Source organism: Strongylocentrotus purpuratus, unplaced genomic scaffold (assembly GCF_000002235.5).
Source record: "Strongylocentrotus purpuratus isolate Spur 01 unplaced genomic scaffold, Spur_5.0 spur5_scaffold_21, whole genome shotgun sequence".
NCBI lineage: Eukaryota > Metazoa > Echinodermata > Echinoidea > Camarodonta > Strongylocentrotidae > Strongylocentrotus > Strongylocentrotus purpuratus.
In genome coordinates this window covers 3,351,021-3,370,647 of record NW_022145607.1, presented here as the reverse complement: position 1 = coordinate 3,370,647, position 19,627 = coordinate 3,351,021, and the positions used below count along the sequence as shown (strand labels likewise).

Below are 19,627 nucleotides of genomic sequence, written 5' to 3'. Positions count from 1 at the left end.
ATTGAATGTTTCAAAATTATCGTAAGATTTGAATTTGAATTTGACTTTATTGATTTATCCGTCATTATGACAGACATTATCCCTCCGTTGGTTTAAGAATAAGAAAGGTCATTTCACAACATAATTATATATACACAAAATTAAATGTAAAAATATTAAATATATTATGTGAACCAAATATCAGAAGGAACTTACAAAATCAGTGTGTATCTGGAAAATTATACAAGAAAAGAGAAATAAGAGTATGGTTTTACAATTTAGAGTACAGTTACTCCTGAGGTGCTAATCACACATGGTCTACTAAATACAATGAGAACATGGTTAGGCCAAAATACAAGATGACCAGTACTCATGACCTACAAATTAAGGAAGGAATGCATGCATCTTTTAATCATTTTTACCCACATTTCTGCCCCCCCCCCCCAGACTGAGCTTCGGTTCCTTCACTCCAAACCCACCTGCTTCATCATCCTGGGCAAACCAGGTGTGGGCAAGACCACCTTAGCCAAGAGACTAGCCCAGGCCTGGAGATGTCAGATGGTGAATGTAACTGAGCTGATGCTGCAGCATATAGACCTTCAGACTGAGATGGGTGTGAGACTACAGGAGATCCTTCATAAGGGTGGAGCAATCCCTGAAGAGCTAGCCGTCAAGCTTATAGAAGATAAGATTAACTCACCAGAAGTGGCACATCACGGTAAGTGCAAAGTATTTGATGGCAACTGGTTTGGCCTGAATGTGTAATTTCTCTTCTTCCCGTTAACTGGTCATATTTGCTGTAAGTGTTGCTGTCAAGTTGTGTAGTGCAATGTTAATTAATCTGATAAAGTGTAAAGACTTGTCTATGTGATGTTTAGGATATATTATTTCTTTGAAGTACCTCTGTTTTTTAATTTTTATTCAACTTAATAATGATGGTTTCTTATCATTTTGAACGTTTTTAGGTTATGTCTTGGATGATTTCCCCTGTGTGAATGAAGAATACATGAATGTTTCAGATCAACTAGAGTTTGTCAAGAATTGGAAACTTAAACCAGATTTCATCATCAACCTTAGGGTGAGTACATCCATACCATATTTATTTGGACCCCCCTGCTCTCCATGCATACATTTGTATTTATTTTTATTATTTAAGTCTTTTTTTCTTCTTTGTATTTTTGTGATTAATAGAATATTTGTGCCATCATAGAAATAGGTAAAGATGAATACTTTATATTCTGTAATACTCCATTATGAAAGCAGGTTAGAAGTGGTTACACAATTGACCCTTGATTTCTGCACCTCAGATTTGTTGTTAACAGTTGATTCACATTCATGATTACCTTTGTGAAACTGCATGGCATGAGGTTAAATCGCCATAGTTAATTTCATACCCATTGTAACTGTACATGCATCTGTGTTCACAGTATGTTAGCTCTTTGTGTGCCTGATGCACATACTTATCCAGAAAGTTCGACATTTGACTGACTTTTTTTCGGAAAGTAGTGTAGGACAAGAAGGTTTGGTCATGTACAGTTTTTTACCAATCACAAGTAAATGGGTTACATCATTGAATCTTTTTTTTTATATTACTTAATGAATTCATAACTTGTGGAGATAAAAACAATTCTGTGTTTGATTTTATTTCCATAGATACCAGATGCAGACCTTGAAATGAGGAGGGTTGGTCAGAGAGTGGATTCTCTCAACAACACGCTCTACGCCCAGGAGGTATGGAACCCAGAGAAACCAGAGACTCAGCAGAAGAAAGGAGGAGGAGAGGATGAAGAGGAGGAGGAGGAAGAAGAAGAAGAGGAGGAAGAACCAGAGATGAATCTAGATCCAGAGATGGTGAGAATCCCTGTTTCATTAAACATATCAACAAGAAGTTAACTTATCAAAGCTACTGAAAGCATTGTATTTGATTGGTTGAGAGCAAGTTTGCTTTACAACTTATAATGCTATCAGCATTTATAAATAAGTTTGTGATACAGGAACCTACTAACATTTGATTTTCTTTCTCTTTTTATCTTGTGTACTTGTATGTTTAACTTACTTCAAAAATTTCTACAGTTTTACAGTAGATAACTTTTTGAAGTTTTTGTTTTAATTTCCATCTCTGTTTTACCTTACATTTTAAAAGAGTACACCTAGAAGTAGATAACTACCTTTTGAAGCTTTCGTTTTAATTTCCATCTCTCTGTTTTACCTTCCTTTTTAAAAGAGAAGTGTTCTTAAACTGACTTGATATCTAGCAGCAGTTCTGTAGTTTACTTTTGTTTGATTATATTGATTGTGTAGAATTTGGTGATTAACTAAAGGCCTGCATCTGTTCTAGCTGGTTTACAACTTTGGTAATAAGTTCATTCATGTACTTCTGGAGTCGTATTAGCAGCAAAATATATATTTTATGATGTTAGCTACTTGTAGCTCCTTCTACTAATCTGTCACCTTTGACTCTCATTCAATTCTAATTTTCAAGTTGAGACTTTATCTTGAAAAACTAAGAAGAAGGAAATCTGTAAGTACAGTGTCTATGTAGCATATCAATATAGATCTCTGTCTGCACCATTGCACTGGCAGGTTATACAGCCATCAACCATATCCACAGACAACATATTCTGTCAAAGTAGAGGATTAGGATGAATGATTTCTTTAAATGAGACAAATTCACCATTAACTTGCTTCACAAACTATATTACTATAAAATAAATTGGTGCTTTGAAATCCACCTTTCAAGTACAATGAGCAATTAAACAGTCTTTAATTCATATTTATGTAGAGTAAAGTAACCAAGCATCTTGTATTTCTTGGAGGCAAAACAATAATTTGCTTGGAGAATTTATGTAAAAACCCACAAATAATTCAGTAGTGTAAAGTGTATAAAAAATACTACTTGTAAAAACTACCTGTATTTTCTGTTTTTTATGTAGTCATGTAGGATGTTCAGTTCTATTTACCTTTACTACAATCAAATCGCTAGTCAAGGAGCAGCTGCATGTATTGGTGGTTAGATATTATTTAGCATACCAATGGAAGATATCCCCCCCCCCCTTTGTGGTTTGTATTTACAGTACCCACCCAAGCCCAACTGTATTCAAAGATGTATACCGGTAACCTTCATAAGTGTGTTGCAAGTGATGTTATAAAGGCAATGCGAAATCATCTTGTAAAACTATGTTTATGTTCATAATGTAATAAAGTCAACCATTTAAAATGATTTTGAAATTGCATGAAATCCACTCGTAAAAGCTCACAAAATCTTGTTTACATTTGTTTGCATGCAACATTGTAACAATAGAAAAGTGCAATTTTTATGTATCACAATATTATTGATAAATCTATTCTGAATAGCTTTCATGTACATTAACAAAGATTATCTTGTATACATTCATGAGCAATGCAACCTTAAAAGAAGAGATGAACTATTTACCAGTAGGCTATAAAATATATACCAGTAAGGTCATCATATCAGTAATTCCAAAGCCACATTCGAATATAAAGAAGTGAATCACATCGGAAAACGGTTGTGGAAAAATAAAAGGCAAAGGGTCTTATTCACTTATCGGTGTGTTGTAAGATACAAGTATGGTTTCCACGACACTTGTATCTTCACTTTTCTGTTGTGTTTTCTTCAGGCTGTTAATACATGTACATCCATGGAATCATGTCATTGTGATAGCATCGATTCCACTGTGCTCATGTGGTTCATACTTTTTATTTCTTTATCAGGGAGAAGAAGAAAAGATACAATTAACAATGGAAATAATTGAAAGGTTGGTTCAGAGACCGGAGGATTTTAAACCTCATGCTGCTGAAAGCATCAAGGCCTACAAGGATAAACTACTCAAGATGTTTGAGGTATGTATTCTTTTTTGTTTATGTAGAGATGTATAGTGGTCTAGGCACTGCATTCATGGTCACGAGGGTCAGATATCAGACGCATCACTGATATCAAATGAACACTTTTCACTTTGAGAAAGAAATTGGGGAATTATAGACAGCCAAGTACGATAACCCTAATTGTGACTGCTTTTGTTATAGCCAATATTGTTGAAGCCCTTGTTGGAATGACCTCAGTGTATTTGTATGTTGTATGAAAGCGTCAAATGCAACTGGCGACTGGAGTATGTACAGAAAAATAATGCTTCGTAAATAAGATTTTAAAACAGCATTTTTGAATATTATCTGAAGTTTTGTCGTAAGCAGTGTTTGAAAACAAGATGTTTTTTAGAAAGGCATGGTTAATCCCAGTAGAATGCGAAAGCTAATGTGGTTAAATTAGCAAGTGTGCGCTTGTAAAAATGACGCCTGGCTGGAATGCTCCCCGGGGAGTGGAGAATGTGCGGGTAAGCCTGAATCCAATGGCCGGGGTAATAATATACTTATCTGTAAAGCGCTTTGAGAGGGCCTGCGGTCCAGAAAAGCGCTGTATAAGAACGAGCTATAATTATTATTAATATGTGAATTCATCCTACAGAAAAAAAAGAAAATTTCCATATGCTATGTTTCTTTTCTTTTTTAATTGCAGGATTACGTGGCAGATCATGATCAGCAATACCTGATTGAGATGGACGGGAACAAGACAGCTACTTTCCTATTCAGAGAGCTAATGAACAAGCTCAATACCTACATCCTCCGTCGGGCTGCCGTTCCAATCCGTCTCCAGAACGCAGAGGAAGAAGACATCCCTGATGATGTCGATACGGAAGAGCTCATGAGGACGTTGGGCGCGACCAACATGGTTGCCCCGAGATACAGATGGAGGAGGAGCAAGTGGGCAAGGGCATGTCCTGTTGAGCTGCAGAAAGGCAATGTAGTTCAAGGCAAACCAGAATTCGCTGTTGGGTAAGTTTTTGAGCTTGCCTTTTCTCTCACCCTATCTCCTTTTCTCTCTCTCTCTCTCTCTCTCTCTCTCTCTCCCTCTAGCCCTTTCTCCATTTCTCTCTTTCTCTCTTTTTTTTCTCTCCTTTTCTCTCTCTCCCTCTCTCTCTTGAATCATTTGGTAGTTTTCAGCATATCAACATTTTAAAAACAAAGCTTATTGCTACCCTAGATGTCTATGTGTAGATCCTGGGAAGAGATTTATATCATGCCAATTAAGCCCTGAAAAGATTGAATTTGGGATAAATTTGTATATAAATAACTGTTCATTTAATGTTGTTTCTTTGTCTTTGTGCTATAGATTCTTGGATAAGATCTATGTGATGTCCAGTCCTGATGCTGTGGAGATCTTCTTGAAGAACCCTCGTCCTTACCTAGTGAGCCCTCAGCCTAGGCCTCCATGTAAGCTGTGTGTAGTAGGACCACCTCTCTCAGGGAAGACATCACTCTGCCATCTACTTTCCCAGAAGTTTAATGCTATGGTTAGTATCATAGTATTTGCTCATTGGATGTCCTATTTGTTACTTAATATATGTGAAGTTCTGCATATGAATTCACATAAAAAGTGCCATTTCATGTCTTAGCTGGTCTTATCAAAGCTCTTAGAAGTGCTATTAACTTAATACAATGTTCAGATTATATACTAAAAGATAAGATGATCTTGATTATCATCTTCTCTATGATCGTCATCCCCATCATGGTCTTACATAATGATCATCATCATCTTTGTCATCGTCACCACCACCATTATCCTCATCATTTTGATGATTTATTATTGATTCTCTTTTAGGTACTAGATGTGAATGAACTGATCAAATCTCGCATGGAGTCGCACAAAGCCAAGCAGATAGAGCTTGCTAAACAGGAGGCTTTAGAGTCGGCTATATCATCCATCAAAGCCAAGCTCAGAGAGAAGGAAGAAAGTGAGTAAATCTTTCTTTTCTCAACTTAGGGCTGAACCGTAAAACATATGGTCTTAGGGCCTGTTCTCTAGTGTAGTGGACATTAATGCAAACCATATAGCTTGTGTATTGCTTTTAGAGAGATATAGATACAAAGTTATTAGATGTTTTGCATATTACAGTTCTTGTGTGAGCATGCCTCTGAAGCATTAAGGTTATAGGTACAGTTAATTCAGGGGGGGGGGGGGGGGAGGGGGGGAGGTAAATTAAAACCAGTACAGCTAATTTTGTATTTTGTAATGCATTGAAAATAGTAATCAAAGAGCAAGGGAAGAGGAAATGTTCTATAATACCAGAATATTTTATAGACTACTGTTTGTCAACTTGCCATATTTTTGTAACAGAGTCAAGGTCTTGCAAAGTTGAACTGTATTCTAAAAGATGATGTCGGATGAGAGGTTTATGGAATAATCTTTTTCATGCTATTTGTGTATTAGTGTATGATTTCAAACTGCTTTGTCTCTCACCAGCATGCACTTCTATTGAGGGTGCATTCTGACTGTCAATTTCTTTGGCTGTTTAGGAAATGTCTATCTTATCTGTATACATGTACATGCATCGCTCCAAATTTTCTTGAGAAATCAGTTTTATTCTGGCTGATTCATCAAACTATCTTGAATCCTTGTTTTATTCCACGTTTGAAATGTGCTGAGCATCAAAGAAACTTATGACCTATTTGTATGGAAGTTCTGCAATCTGAAATATTAGAATATGAACACACAAAAGATTTTAAATTCATTCATCCTTTCTCGGAACATAGCAAAACAAAATGTGACCTCAATAAGTAAAATTGTGTGAGATGGAGAATTTTTAAAATGAAGTGAGGTAATCTTGTATTTTTGATAGGTGCTGAGGAAGAATGAAAGAAAACGTTTAGCAAAACGTGTGTGTTCATATGTTGTGATTTCTATCAGCACTATTTTGATCAGTGAGCTTCCAAGCAAATCATAAGATTCTCTGGATACTCAGAATACACAAACTACACTGGGATAATGGAACTGTTCTGTTTTCTAATCGTATCCCACGATCTTACTTAAAACTCTGTGCAATCTTAGCTGGATCTGAAGGGGATGGTGCTGATGATCACGATGATATCCCTGAAGGTAGAACAATGTGCACCATCTCCTGCACAACAGCACCCAACCCTACCCCACTTCATTCCACCTTATGTCACCCACCTCATACCCCCTCTGTTCACCTGGTACCCATAGTGCCCAGTTACACCCACAGTGCTTCACCCCTTTAGTATACTATTAGTCTTTGCAATCATGTAATCTTTGAATGTTTCCATGGTGAAGATAGATGTGAGCAAAGCTTGCGGTTACAACACGTATTCTTGCAAGAGTGACTAGGTGGCCCTGATGAGGAGCCACTTACGCTTGATGTTTTGGAAGGTTGTACTTATTTTTGCTCACATCATTGCAATCACTTTGACATGCCCCTGTTGTTTACTAACAAGACTTTGTTCTGCATAACTGTATGAATATAATATGTCATTTGTGTTACCTTATCCTAATCGTATTTCTAACTTCATCAAGGTAGATTGGAATCATCTCAATTTGAATGCCTGTGAATGTCTTTCAGTATTTGCTCCAATGGATTATTTTATGAGCCGATTAAATGAGTGTGTTTTCCACTCATCAATTTTTTTCTCCTGTAGTACAGTAAAGTGTATGCTGCTGCTAAAATTACAGGTGTTACGTTTGATATTTAAGACTAATTTTGCTCTTATTTGCAAAGGAAATGCAGTGTATTAAAATCCCCCATCAATCTAATTGTTATTGATAACCCAATAGCTGTACCACATATATTGTGAATATGCATTTTATGACAGAAAATGAATTCTAATTTGTCCTGTGTTTGTGCAACTACTACCAGCTGATGCACTATGTACACTGTGAACTAAAAGATATTGTAACAAAGGCATAATGGTTTGTATTACTATTTAACAGAGGAAAATTAACATTTGATTTTAATGATTTAGCTTGCTTACACAGCTGGGTCATTTGATCTTATTTGAATGCGTACCATACTGACTATTGTTAATGTGAAAGTTAAATGTCGTCTCTAGAATCAAGTGATGACAATGGCATATTTTTATTCATTTTAATCGAACAGGAATGTTGTCAAAGTGAATTTTCATATTTTATTTCTGGGTAAGGACAAATAACCCTCCCCCCTCAAATCATTTACTTGTGGGATTTGAAGAATTTACCCCAATCAAGAGTCAGATCTCCGTTCCAAGTCCTTCTCTTTGTCTTACAATATTCTAGATATTTGGGATTATGCAATAACTATTTTCAATTATTTCAGACTGGTAATATCTATGGAGTGGGTATTTCATGTAAAGTCAAGCTTAAGGATGAAAATCATATTGATGAACAAGAAAAATAGTCTTTATAATCTGTTGTTATGGTATATTTGACTGAAAACACTATACTATGGAATTAAACCCCCCGAAAAAGATTATCTACTGTAAATCTAATGTGTTTGACTGTACTATCTTTGAGAAGGTGAAACACGATGGGATGTACTCTATTCATTCTGGGTTTGTGTTAACTTATCCATTTTTATTTCCTGTTCCCTCCCATTGCTTTGCATGTCCATCACATCGGCACCCCCCATCCTCCATATATATTGCACCGCCCCCGCCCCCCCCTCATGGTTGCACCCTGCCCCCGTGCATCATGGTCTACACAAACATCATACTCATTCACCTGGAACCGACCCTTGACCTTTCCTCATGCCCCTCCCCCTCGTTACCGCTCATCAGAGGAGAAAGAAGCGAAGACATCGGACACGGAGGAGTCTAGAGCGGAGGGGGAAGGAGAGGAGGGAGAAGAAGATGGAGGTATTATGTTTGAGAGTGATGTTTCTGGCTTGCTTTCAAACTTCAATCATCTATCTTCTCATAACTTGGCTTTCCTCATCAGCACCACCCATCACTATTACTCTGGTTGCCATGGAGTTCAATTAAAATTCCATTTCTCACAAAAGTGCTAGTGATATTTTGAGTCTCCTTCCGGTACATCTCTCCTCTTTTTCCAGCTTTTTTCTGTAGTGATTATTCTATCCTCTTCAGTGACTTTCGCAATTATTGCAGAGGCAAACGGTCTTGATCAACATTAACATCAGACCATTACATATTCTATAAAAATATGCCATTTATCTTATGCAATTGCCTTTAAAATTTTCTGTTTATTTTGTATTGATTAATATTGATCAATTAAAATGTTGAATAGTTTACCTTTGATAAATCACATAACCCATCAAAACAATGCTAGTTTTTGTAAAAGAGGGTTACGTTTATTTCTGTGCATTTATTTCAAGACATCCATATAGGCTTGTAGATACATTCCTTTCAAGCCTTCAAGAAGTACAGGACCTGAAGAGCAGCTTTAACAATTATTTGAAATTTGGATATCTCAACTTTTGAAACCCTTTGAATTATGTTTCAATAGGTTTATAAAAGAATCAGCTTGAAATATGGAAATAATCATTTTGTTAGAAATGAATGCATTAAAGGAATGCACTACCTGTTAGCAATATGCAAGATCATCTTAACATTCAATTGTATTTCATTTTAGATTGTAGATGAATGCAACAAACCAGGGACCCGTTTCACAATGCATTTTCTCAATGACAAACGACAAAAAGCAATGACAAATCTGCTGATAACCAATCAAAAGCAAGGATTTCAGTAGCTTATAACAAAAACTGTCATTTGTCACTGATGACAAGTTTTGTGAAATGGGACCCTGTATTCATAGTGTGCTGTGACTATCTAATATGCTGCTAATCTTTTATTCATCATAAATTATTTAGCATGGTTTTAGCTCATTAGTAGGCCTAATGAAGACAGTTGCCACAGTATACCAATATAAAATGAAAGGAAAAAAAAAGTTACTTCCAAAGTTATAATATAGCTTAGGAAACGTACTCAAACTATTTGAAATAACTCTTTTCAAAACTGTTTGGGATATACAATAACAGTTTTGGCTGCAACAATTACTCCATGGTCAATTGTTATCACTAACTGATTAATAACTCCAACTCTGGACCTATACCAGTAGTATAGCTAATGTAATTAAGGTAACCCTATATGAAAAAAGCTGTCCATGTATAAAGCTAATTACTATTACCAATTTCTATTTTTCACTAACTCTGCTGTGTAAATAATAGCTGGTTTGATGATTAAAGTTACTTTATGATTTACATATATATGTATCAACATTTCATTAAAAATGTTTGATTTGATCTGTTTGTCTAGAATAGATATATTCTACTTCAAAGTGTATTTGGTCCATTATATTGCCCATTTTGGTTTGAATTATTCTGAAAGCGATCATAATGCAAATACAGGCGACAACAGTAGTATCATATTAACTTTCAGTTGTATTAGCCCATTCCACTATGTCCGTTGTAACAGGTAATCTTGTCATTAGTGCTAGGAGATATTATGATGCCTCATTCAGATATGACTCAGCAGCAATACAATGGCGTTTTTTTTAAATGATGTAAAGTGTAATAATTGCTTCTCACAGAGCTCATTGAATACATGCAGGACCTTTGTTGGGCGCAATTGCTATTCATTTACATAGTTTTAAAAAAATGTGGCAGTTTTTTTTACCCCGTCATACCTTATCTGTAGACTCTGTGATTTTATTCAAAATATCATGTGACCTAATTGTAGTATCAGGTGATTATTGTCAAATATGTCATTTAAGTATAAATCGAACTCTTTGTTGATATAGAGAAATCCTTTGGAAAGACGACAGAGGAGCCTGAAGGAGATGCAGATAATTCTGAGGAGAAGGAAGATGAAGGTAAGGATGACAAAATAATGCTTAAAGAAAGTCTGTCCACTCCAAAACTTAATGAATAGTCTCAGCATGATCTTCAAAGCGATGATAAGATTTTTTTTTTTTAATGAGCTAATGCCAAGGATATCTTGTCAGTTGTCTAGGAATATTATGCTATTAGCTGATTTAAAACCTATCTGCACTAGTTTGGCCAGGAGGGATTAGACCTCTCTGCATGGTCACTGACAGGTGGAATTATATCATCAAATCAGCTCTCAATTAACATAAGAAAAAGAGGACCATGGGGGACCAATGCTCACCGATTAGGCATTGTTTGCTATATAGAGGGCGCAAGTAGCTATAAGTAATGCAGTGGGCTTTAATAAACCCCTTTTTTTTCATAAATGAGTTTTAATGTATTAATATCTCGATCACCATGCTCTTTGACCATGGCTGTTATAAAGAAGAATATCAGAAGATCTTTTTGTGTAGCCATCCAATGTCATGATTGTAAACATCAAACTATTTTATCACCATTGAAACCTAAAGTCGTCTTCTTTCATTTTACCAGGTGAAGCCACAGCCCAGGAGTCTGTTACAGGAGTGACCGAGGGAGATGGTACGGAGGCAGCTGCACCCTCCCATCATCCTACTGACGACATGTCTACTATCACTGGGGTCGCTCCTACTGTATCACAGGTGTCTGAAGATGTGGATGAAAACCATGCTGAGGTAAGAAAGAGATGATTAGGAATCCAAAAACTATTTATATTGACCTGTGCGAGTTATGATATACATACATGGTTCAGACACCTTCCTCAGATGTATACTGGTAAACTGATCGAAGGTAGCTGCCAGTTTTTCAATCACCAAAAGATGCTGTTTTGGCACTCAGCACATACGCTCACTCTCCGTTCATTTTGTTGGGTAAAGTCTTTTTGATGTGTCATAGAATCTGTTTATTTATTTATATACCTATATATTTCTGCATAGTTCAAAAATGTACATAGTATGATCATCCATCACGGTAGTAAACACTAGATTACATCTACAATTGTAATAATGATATAAACCATCCTGGTTACCTTGTTGAACAAGGAAGAATCTTTGCTATCGGTTAAGCATCTTCGTGAATTCATAAAGGTTAATGCATGTCATCTATAAATGATTGTTGATATTGATTTGCTTGCTTGTAGGTGATGCTGATGGTAGATGCTGCAGTGAGGGAAGCGGAGAAGCTCTCGTATCCTATTGGAGCAGATCAGTATGTAGACTGTGTAGAAGAGGCTATAGTTGAGATACATAGAGAACTCAGGAAGAAAGATCCTACAGGTCCATCGTAAGTTGAGTAGATCAGATAGGTACTACTAGTGAGCTCATTAGTGAAAAGGGTGTGAGGGTAATAATACCAGCATTATTCTGAGAGAGATAGTTTTCTTGAATCCTTCCTCAATTTGCCATGCCTATACCTATTGCATCGTACATCAAGTCATTGGTATTGTTTTTAATCTATGTATTCATATTTTCTTCAAAGTTTCATCATACGTTTTAAGTCTTGCTACATAATTTCAAGGTTTGTATTTTTGTTTCCCTCGCAAAATCCATTTTAATCATTGCGTATATCGTCTCTGTTTCTATTTTCTTGCCTTCTCCCAGTGCTGGTGGATGGATCATTGATAACTTCCCTCAGTCTCGTGATCACTGGACAGTTCTGCTTGACCGTGGTCTAGCTCCTGATGAGGTCATCTGTCTCAAGGATAGCAGTGAAAACGGTCATTACCTGATGAAGCGTTGGTACAGGCTCAACAAGCATGAGGTAGACACTAAGGCTAGGGAGAGGAAGGAAGCAGACGACAGGGAGAAACGTAGGATCATAGAAGATTCAAGGTAGGACAAAAAGTGACAGGTGTCAAGAGTCTAAGCTTAAATTAACCCTTTCTATGCTGTGGGCATAAAAATATGGCTCCAAATTTAAATGGCTCATGATGTAAATTGGGAATATATATATTTTTTTATTTTGTTCACATGTTTTTTAAAACAAAACCTAACCTACATCCTGTGCTGAAATTGACTCCTGTAAAAGTGAAATACATTACATTTGTAATCCCTACTTTCTGCATTAATCATTGATGGGCATGGGCTACCTTCATTCCTGGATGTAGATATTAAACAATTAATAGTTTGTTTTCTTTGTTGAGAGCTGTTGCCTGTATGCTCTTTCTAAATTATTTGCAGCGACTTTCAGAAATCACCTCTCCTGCCAGTAATATAAATATGAATCTTCCATTGATGAATATGATCATTACTTTCATAATATTCAATGCAGAGTTGAGTTGAGTTTATTTTCAATGCAGTTAATATTTCAATGCTGTTAATATTCAATGCAGAGTTGAGTTGAGTTTATTGGTTTCACATTTCAAAACAAAATTTACATAAAAGACATATTGTTTCATAATCAAAAATGATTATAGTAATTGACAAATTATGTTTGACAACTATTATCGTGTTAAAAGAAATCGAGACAAGAAAAGTAAAAAACTGTGAAAATTCACAGGAACCTATAGAAAATTATAGCTTGTAAAGAATAGGTACCTGGGAGATGTGGAAAAATGACCAGGACAGATTATGTTTACTTTAGAGAGATGTAAATAATCAAATGTAAGAGGGCAGTAATTTGACAAATAATTGTATATGAGTTCAATAGAGTATCTGACAAATACAGAAAGAAAAAAAGAAAAAGAAATACACTCAAAGGAAGAGGAGTAACGAGCCAATAAATAGCAGAGTATGCCTTCATGTATTTCTACCACCTGAACATTTATAAATCCAAACAGAGTCATCGGAGAGCTATGTAAAATAACCGCTCAAGCACTATCATTTATCTGCTTTTTCTGTAATATAATCGTTTGCTTTCACGACACTCCTCTGTCTAAGGATTAGCTTTCATATCTCCACTTCCACTTAAGCGTAACACCATCGATGTATATATGAAAATCTTATCCAGTTTCCATCTTGAAGCTAATTCCCTGTATATACGTTTCCACTTGGGAACAGCAAGGTTCCTCACTGGTTAACCCTTCTGTCTATCAATGCTTTAAAATCGTTGCTCTTTCCTTCCCTCACTCTTCTAATCTTAAGTAATTCATCTAGAGGTCCTACAAGTAGCACAGGACTCAACAGGTAAAACAAGAGCTACTCATTCACACAGCAATGCACTCAGTTTTGTGACCGTTTTCCAGCAATTTTTTTATTCATTAATTTTCATTGAAATCATATATTTTTATTTTGCAGTTCTTTCAATTTGCGATCATCTTATTGTTATCCCTTCAGCATACTGGTGTAGCTTTAGTTTTTTGTTACCATCCACATAACGAAAGAACAATGATCATTGTTTTTCCCTTTAGGAACAGAGTCCAGTATTTTGTGGTTTTGCACTTTCATTGTCAATTCAGAGTTCTACACCTTTTATGAAATCCATAAGCAGAAATTGTGCACTTCTTGTGCCCATTTTTTTGTTGCAGTAGTATTACTTCATGCACATGATTTGAAGACCGTGCACCAAGATCTTCAAATAGACAACACCTTGACAAATTCAGAATCGTTTTGTTCTTACAGAACTTAATTGAGAGTTAATTTCATTTCAGTATGATTTATTAGTGTTTTAATAAATGAAATCCCATGATACAAAGTCAGTAAATAATAGATGCATTAGCAAAGAACAAACAACCCTGAGGTGGATGGGGAAAAAGTGATACACTGTTGCATTTCTTGAATATGAATAGTAAAAAAATATATAAACAAAATCATTTAATAAATAATTACAGGACTTATAAGCATACACTCTTCATTCCTATAATCATTTGTAGTTTGCAGTTTAGATAGAGTTTTGATTGTTCTATTTCATGTTATTTGCATGGCTTGTTTACACATTTTTGCACTCCCTCTGATTTTTGTTTGGCACCGAGGAACAATAAATGGAAGGTATCATTCAGTGTTGCCAATTTGAAGAGGATACACTGACTCATAGCCTTTTAATAGAAATGCAATATCATTGTGGGATTGGTTTGTTATCTTTGCTGTGATGCAGGATCCAGGAAGAACTTGAGATGAAAGAAGAAGCAGCTAAATTGGTCGCAGCTCAGGAAGGCATTGAGGAAGATGGTAAGTAAACCTGATAGACAACACATAGAGACAGACAGACAGACAGACTCACAAGCTTCAAGAAACTACACATATATTTAGCTTATGCATGTAGCCAAAACAGTAAGAAAATGCAGATGGACAATAGTGTATGATCACAAGCTTAATGTATATTTAGTTGCAGCCTCTGGCTTGTAGATATTATGATTATGTATTTTTGTTTTTAATTTCAGTAGTTATAGCATATCTCTTTCTTGGCTAAGTATATATTAACAGCTTAGCAGAAAAAAACAGGAATAATAGTAATGGTACAGGTGGTAGTAGTGGTAGGAGGGGGTAGTGGGAGCGTAAATGGTAGTTGTAGTGGTAGTGGTAGTGGCAGTTGATAGGAAATGGTAGTAGGAGCGGTAGTGGTAGTGATGGTGGTGGTAGTAGTAGTGGAAGTGGTAGTGCTAGTGCTAGTAGTAGTGATAGTGGATAGGAAATGGTAGCTAGTAGCGGTAGTGGTGGTGATAGTGGTAGTAGCAATGGTAGTAGAAGTGGTAGTGGTAGTGGCAGGGTTATTGGATATGGAGATTGAAAATTGGAAATGCAACAGCAGTAGCAGTACAGTTTTTGGTGACTTTGCATGAGCATTTTAATGAAAAGTATTGAGCACTGGATTGTATTTGTGTATGCTACACACACACATATATAAATACACCAATGGCATATAAATCGCAGCATGATTTATGATTTATGCATGCCCATTAGATATTTCTATAATGCAAAATGTGCATAAATGAATCTCCTTGCACATGTAATCTGTAATGCGACCTCACGCTATTCATTATGATAAGCAGCAGCGAAAGCAGAAGAAGAGAAACCTGAAGGAGAGAAAGAAGTAGGAGAAGGAGAAGGAGACCAAGAAGGTGAGAAGGATGGAGAGAAGGATGGAGAGACAGGTGGAGATGGAGGAGCGGGAGGTGGAGAGGATGAAGCAGAAGGTAGAATCCTTTCATCATACATCTAACTTGCTGTGGATTGTTTATGGATTTGTCCAGTCTACTAACTTTTACTCTTCCTTTCATTCAATGGATACAATAAATAGACAAGTAGAGGTCGTGGTTGTCAGAAAATGGGATCAAAAGAAGATTCTGAGGAGAAAATGAAAAGTATAGAGAGAAAAAAAATGATGGGTGAAATAAGCAAAGGAAAGAAAAGAGAAGAGAAGAGAAAAGAAAGAGAGAGAGAGAGAGAGAGAGAGAGAGAGCAGAGAGGGGTAGAGCATAGGCTGATAAAATAAAATAAAAATATTATAAAAAAACCTAGCCTTTATGCAGCTTTAGAAGGAAATTTTGAAATGAAAATGCCTCCCTGATGAGTTGCAATATATCCTTCACTTCATTCCTAACACTATATTTCAGCTTAGCTTTTGCATACTCGATTGATATTCCTTGCCATCTGGTCACATGATATTTTTGCAGACATGTTACATGTTCTAAGCCACCATACAAAGCTAAATCTTTATGCATGTATGGTATTCTAATTTGTAGTAGATATTGCATGTAACGTACTACATACATGCAAGTATGTGATGAAGATATAGAATTTTACTCAACCGAGAATGAGACATCCAGAATAGAATCTGTTCAGTGATTGCAGTTGTGAAATGCTTCTTATTTTCTGGGTTGTTTGGTCTCTGTGTTTCTTTGAAAGTTTTTTGTACCTGGTTTATATATATTATATATATATATATATATATATGTAACAACCTTCTTTATGACTGTCACTTTGGGGCTTTTGCTGCTTCATTAATCTTGGTGTATACCCACTATGAATATGTATGATTAACCTGCTGAATATTCATAACTTTAAATCAGCTTCTCCCACTTCTGGTGGAGGGGTAGAGGGTGATGCAGCTCCGGGCGTGTCTGATGGTGAACAAAAACCTAAAGGTAGAGCACCAGGCTTACTAACATGTGTGCAGTGATTTAGGGCAATAAGGGAGTTTACAGATAGCACATGGTACAAATGACCCCAAATATCCATAGATCTTTTACACATGGAGAAGTTCCACTTTGAGCATCTTAGAATAATAACTGCCAAAGTGCTAGATCGCTTCATGAATACCTTTTGTTTGACCTCTTGGAAAGAATACTTCCACCTGCGTATGATACGCAGGTGGAAGTATACCGTTGGTGCATAAATGAATAACGTTACATAACTTTCATGAGCGCATATCCAGTGTTCATCTCTTTGGGTTTTACCATTTTGGTACAAATGACCTTTATCTGCCCATGCGCAGATTGTATCTGTAAACTCCCTTATTTCATACATTACTGGTAGAGTTTATGGGAAGTTCGATTTACGGTTAGGAGAGTGACAGATTATTTCTAAAGTGAAATTTGGGTACAGTGGTATTCATTTTAGATTTTGGGTGTATGTGGTATTTACATTTTGGGGTATGGAATTGTACTGGACTCTTGTTTTGAGGTTGACGATATTCCGATTATTACTGTACTTAGTATTCCAAAGGTATGTTTTACATTTTTTATATGATGAATACGAGAATTTGTTTTATAATATTGACACCATATTAAGACCATTTTTGTGGAGTAATCAAAATATCACCACATTTATCACGATGTAGCTCTATGAATATGATATTTAAAAAAAAATACTAATCTTGAACCTGTTTAGAAATTCGAAAAAGAATTTGTAGGTTATATTTTATTGAATTGTATTGTACCAAATAAATACTTTCATCTGCTGAGATTAATGTTTGTACTTTCACATATGAGAATAAGGATGCACATAGAATCACCTTCATGTGCTTTACTTACATAATATGCTTTGCTACATGTAAGTATTTGCTATTACAGTTTTCATTATGCTTTAACACAGTATGAAGTAATGGTGCATCTGTTGTCACTTTTATATTGCAATATTGTATTTTTATTACGAGTGCTAATGCTTCATATTATTTATGCTTTTTCCCAATAATCCACACACCTCACATCTCACGCACTCTTTTCCTTTCCTCACTCTCAATCAATCTTGTCTCATCCATATGTTGTTCATCTTTGTCAAATCTTTATCATTCTTGTATTCTCAATAAAACCAACACTGCCATCAATCATTTACAACATGCTGCTTGCTCTACATCTATCCTTCAAACTTTCCTACAACTGCTCTTGCTACTTACACTGCTATACTGCATTCACAATCTCCTAAACCCTTCTTAATTTTCAACCTTCTCAAACCATGTATACATCCATATCTTTGTGAACCCTTTGCCTGTGTGACATAACATACTGATACATCTATACAGAAGGCGCTACTGATGCAGACCCTACTACCGGTACCACTATTACTTCTTATGAAGATAAAGGTATACAGCATGAAACTTGTTATTGTAGTGTGTGATTATGGTCTCCGTAAAAAGGAAAGGTAAAGGCTCTTCCCCCATGTAAGAGTGATATACATATGACAACAACTTGGGCAGAGATTGTTATTTTATTGTGCCTCAGTTCAGTGACTTACAATATCATCTCCAGAAGGAAACTGAGAAAAAAAGGCAGAGGTTTGAGAAAAATGTGACGGTAGTACTATTTCTACAACAGAATAACAAATCACAGGATATAATGGTATTGGTAGGGGGCATGTGTTGAGTATCATTATAGAAACTATGTGTCATAAGAAATGCTTCATAAGCCCTTTTCACTGGTTGCCTTATCCAGGCTTACAAACTAATAGAGATTTGATTTTATATTTACCATCTCATCTAGCTGTGAAAAATATGAAACAGAAGAAATTAGATTCACTGTATGGGGGGGGGGGGGGGGATAAGGTATGTTTGATCCTTGAACCCAATGAGCTTTTAGACCTTTGGTCTGATTTTATGAAAGTAGTTTATTAAATTTGCTATGACAGTTACAATAGAAAAAAGAACAGAGTGTGTTTATAACTCTGAAAAGCTCTGAGAAACCATTAGAAAAAAATGTAGAAAATAGACTCTAAAACGATTACCGGTATAGGCAAATAAAGAAATCATAAGCTCCAGTATATCAATTGAAATTCGAGGCTCGTGGTTTGATCCCCGATATGGCACTAATGTCCTTTTGCAAAGCATCAATCTACATTTTCAACACTCGACCCAGGTGAGGTAAATGGGTACCTGGCAGGAATTTATTCCTTGAAATGCTAGAGCGCTGTAATGGCAGCTAGGCTAATGGCAGCTAGGCTAAGGCTGGTGTTAATAATTAATTTGTGCACCTCGGAATTGAATTTCTAGATAGACTGCGCTATATAAATGCCTATTATTCTTATTTATTATTATTATCGATGTGATTTTCATCTTTTGCCTTTCTCCGTGGCAGGTAAGACCGATGAAGATGAAGAGGAAGAGGAAGCAATACCCATCCCAGTCCCTGAAGAAGATCAGCTTCCTCCTGATGGACCAGAGACAACCAAGTTCAAAGAACAGAGGAATGACTTTGAGAGGGAGTGGCCATCCATCCAGGCTCTACTCACTGGGACTATCAACCTAGAACCCCTCCAGTTAGAGATTGAGAACAAGCAGGTTGAAGATATCATCAAGGAATCACATAACATGGTGGAACGTAAGTCATACCTCTCGCAACTAGATCACACAGTGGGGGATAGATGGGAGTGGAAATACATTATGAGGGAGACCAGATACAGGTTATAAGATCTAGGGAAGCTTTTGCCCAAGAAAACCATCCTGCTCTAGGAAAACAACCCTACCTACATGTAGCTACCTTCTAGGACATATACTATACCCCTAGGTTAACGAATTCCGAGGAAAATATCCAATAGCCCCATCCCAATAAATAACCTCCCTCAAACATTTACCCC

General features: G+C 36.2%; 1 protein-coding gene across 8 annotated transcripts in view; it reads left to right on the top strand.

Moving 5' to 3' along the window:
- LOC588475 (adenylate kinase 9) overlaps positions 1–19,627 on the top strand; it is a 36,530-nt gene that overhangs the window by 1,201 nt on the left and 15,702 nt on the right. Inside the window, exons 3-21 of one of the 8 annotated variants that reach the window (XM_030995148.1) lie at positions 427–697; positions 945–1,057; positions 1,633–1,830; positions 3,712–3,840; positions 4,511–4,827; positions 5,165–5,345; positions 5,654–5,786; positions 6,881–6,928; positions 8,599–8,676; positions 10,580–10,651; positions 11,199–11,359; positions 11,824–11,964; positions 12,282–12,514; positions 13,766–13,807; positions 14,715–14,788; positions 15,610–15,753; positions 16,630–16,704; positions 18,081–18,140; positions 19,129–19,371. In XM_030995148.1, the coding sequence (XP_030851008.1) occupies positions 427–697; positions 945–1,057; positions 1,633–1,830; positions 3,712–3,840; positions 4,511–4,827; positions 5,165–5,345; positions 5,654–5,786; positions 6,881–6,928; positions 8,599–8,676; positions 10,580–10,651; positions 11,199–11,359; positions 11,824–11,964; positions 12,282–12,514; positions 13,766–13,807; positions 14,715–14,788; positions 15,610–15,753; positions 16,630–16,704; positions 18,081–18,140; positions 19,129–19,371 (2,713 nt within the window). Of the gene's footprint in view, positions 1–426; positions 698–944; positions 1,058–1,632; positions 1,831–3,711; positions 3,841–4,510; positions 4,828–5,164; positions 5,346–5,653; positions 5,787–6,880; positions 6,929–8,598; positions 8,677–10,579; positions 10,652–11,198; positions 11,360–11,823; positions 11,967–12,281; positions 12,515–13,765; positions 13,808–14,714; positions 14,789–15,609; positions 15,754–16,629; positions 16,705–18,080; positions 18,141–19,128; positions 19,372–19,627 lie in introns of all 8 variants that reach the window. The other 7 variants (XM_030995147.1, XM_030995150.1, XM_030995151.1 and 4 more) reach the window with 7 other exon arrangements.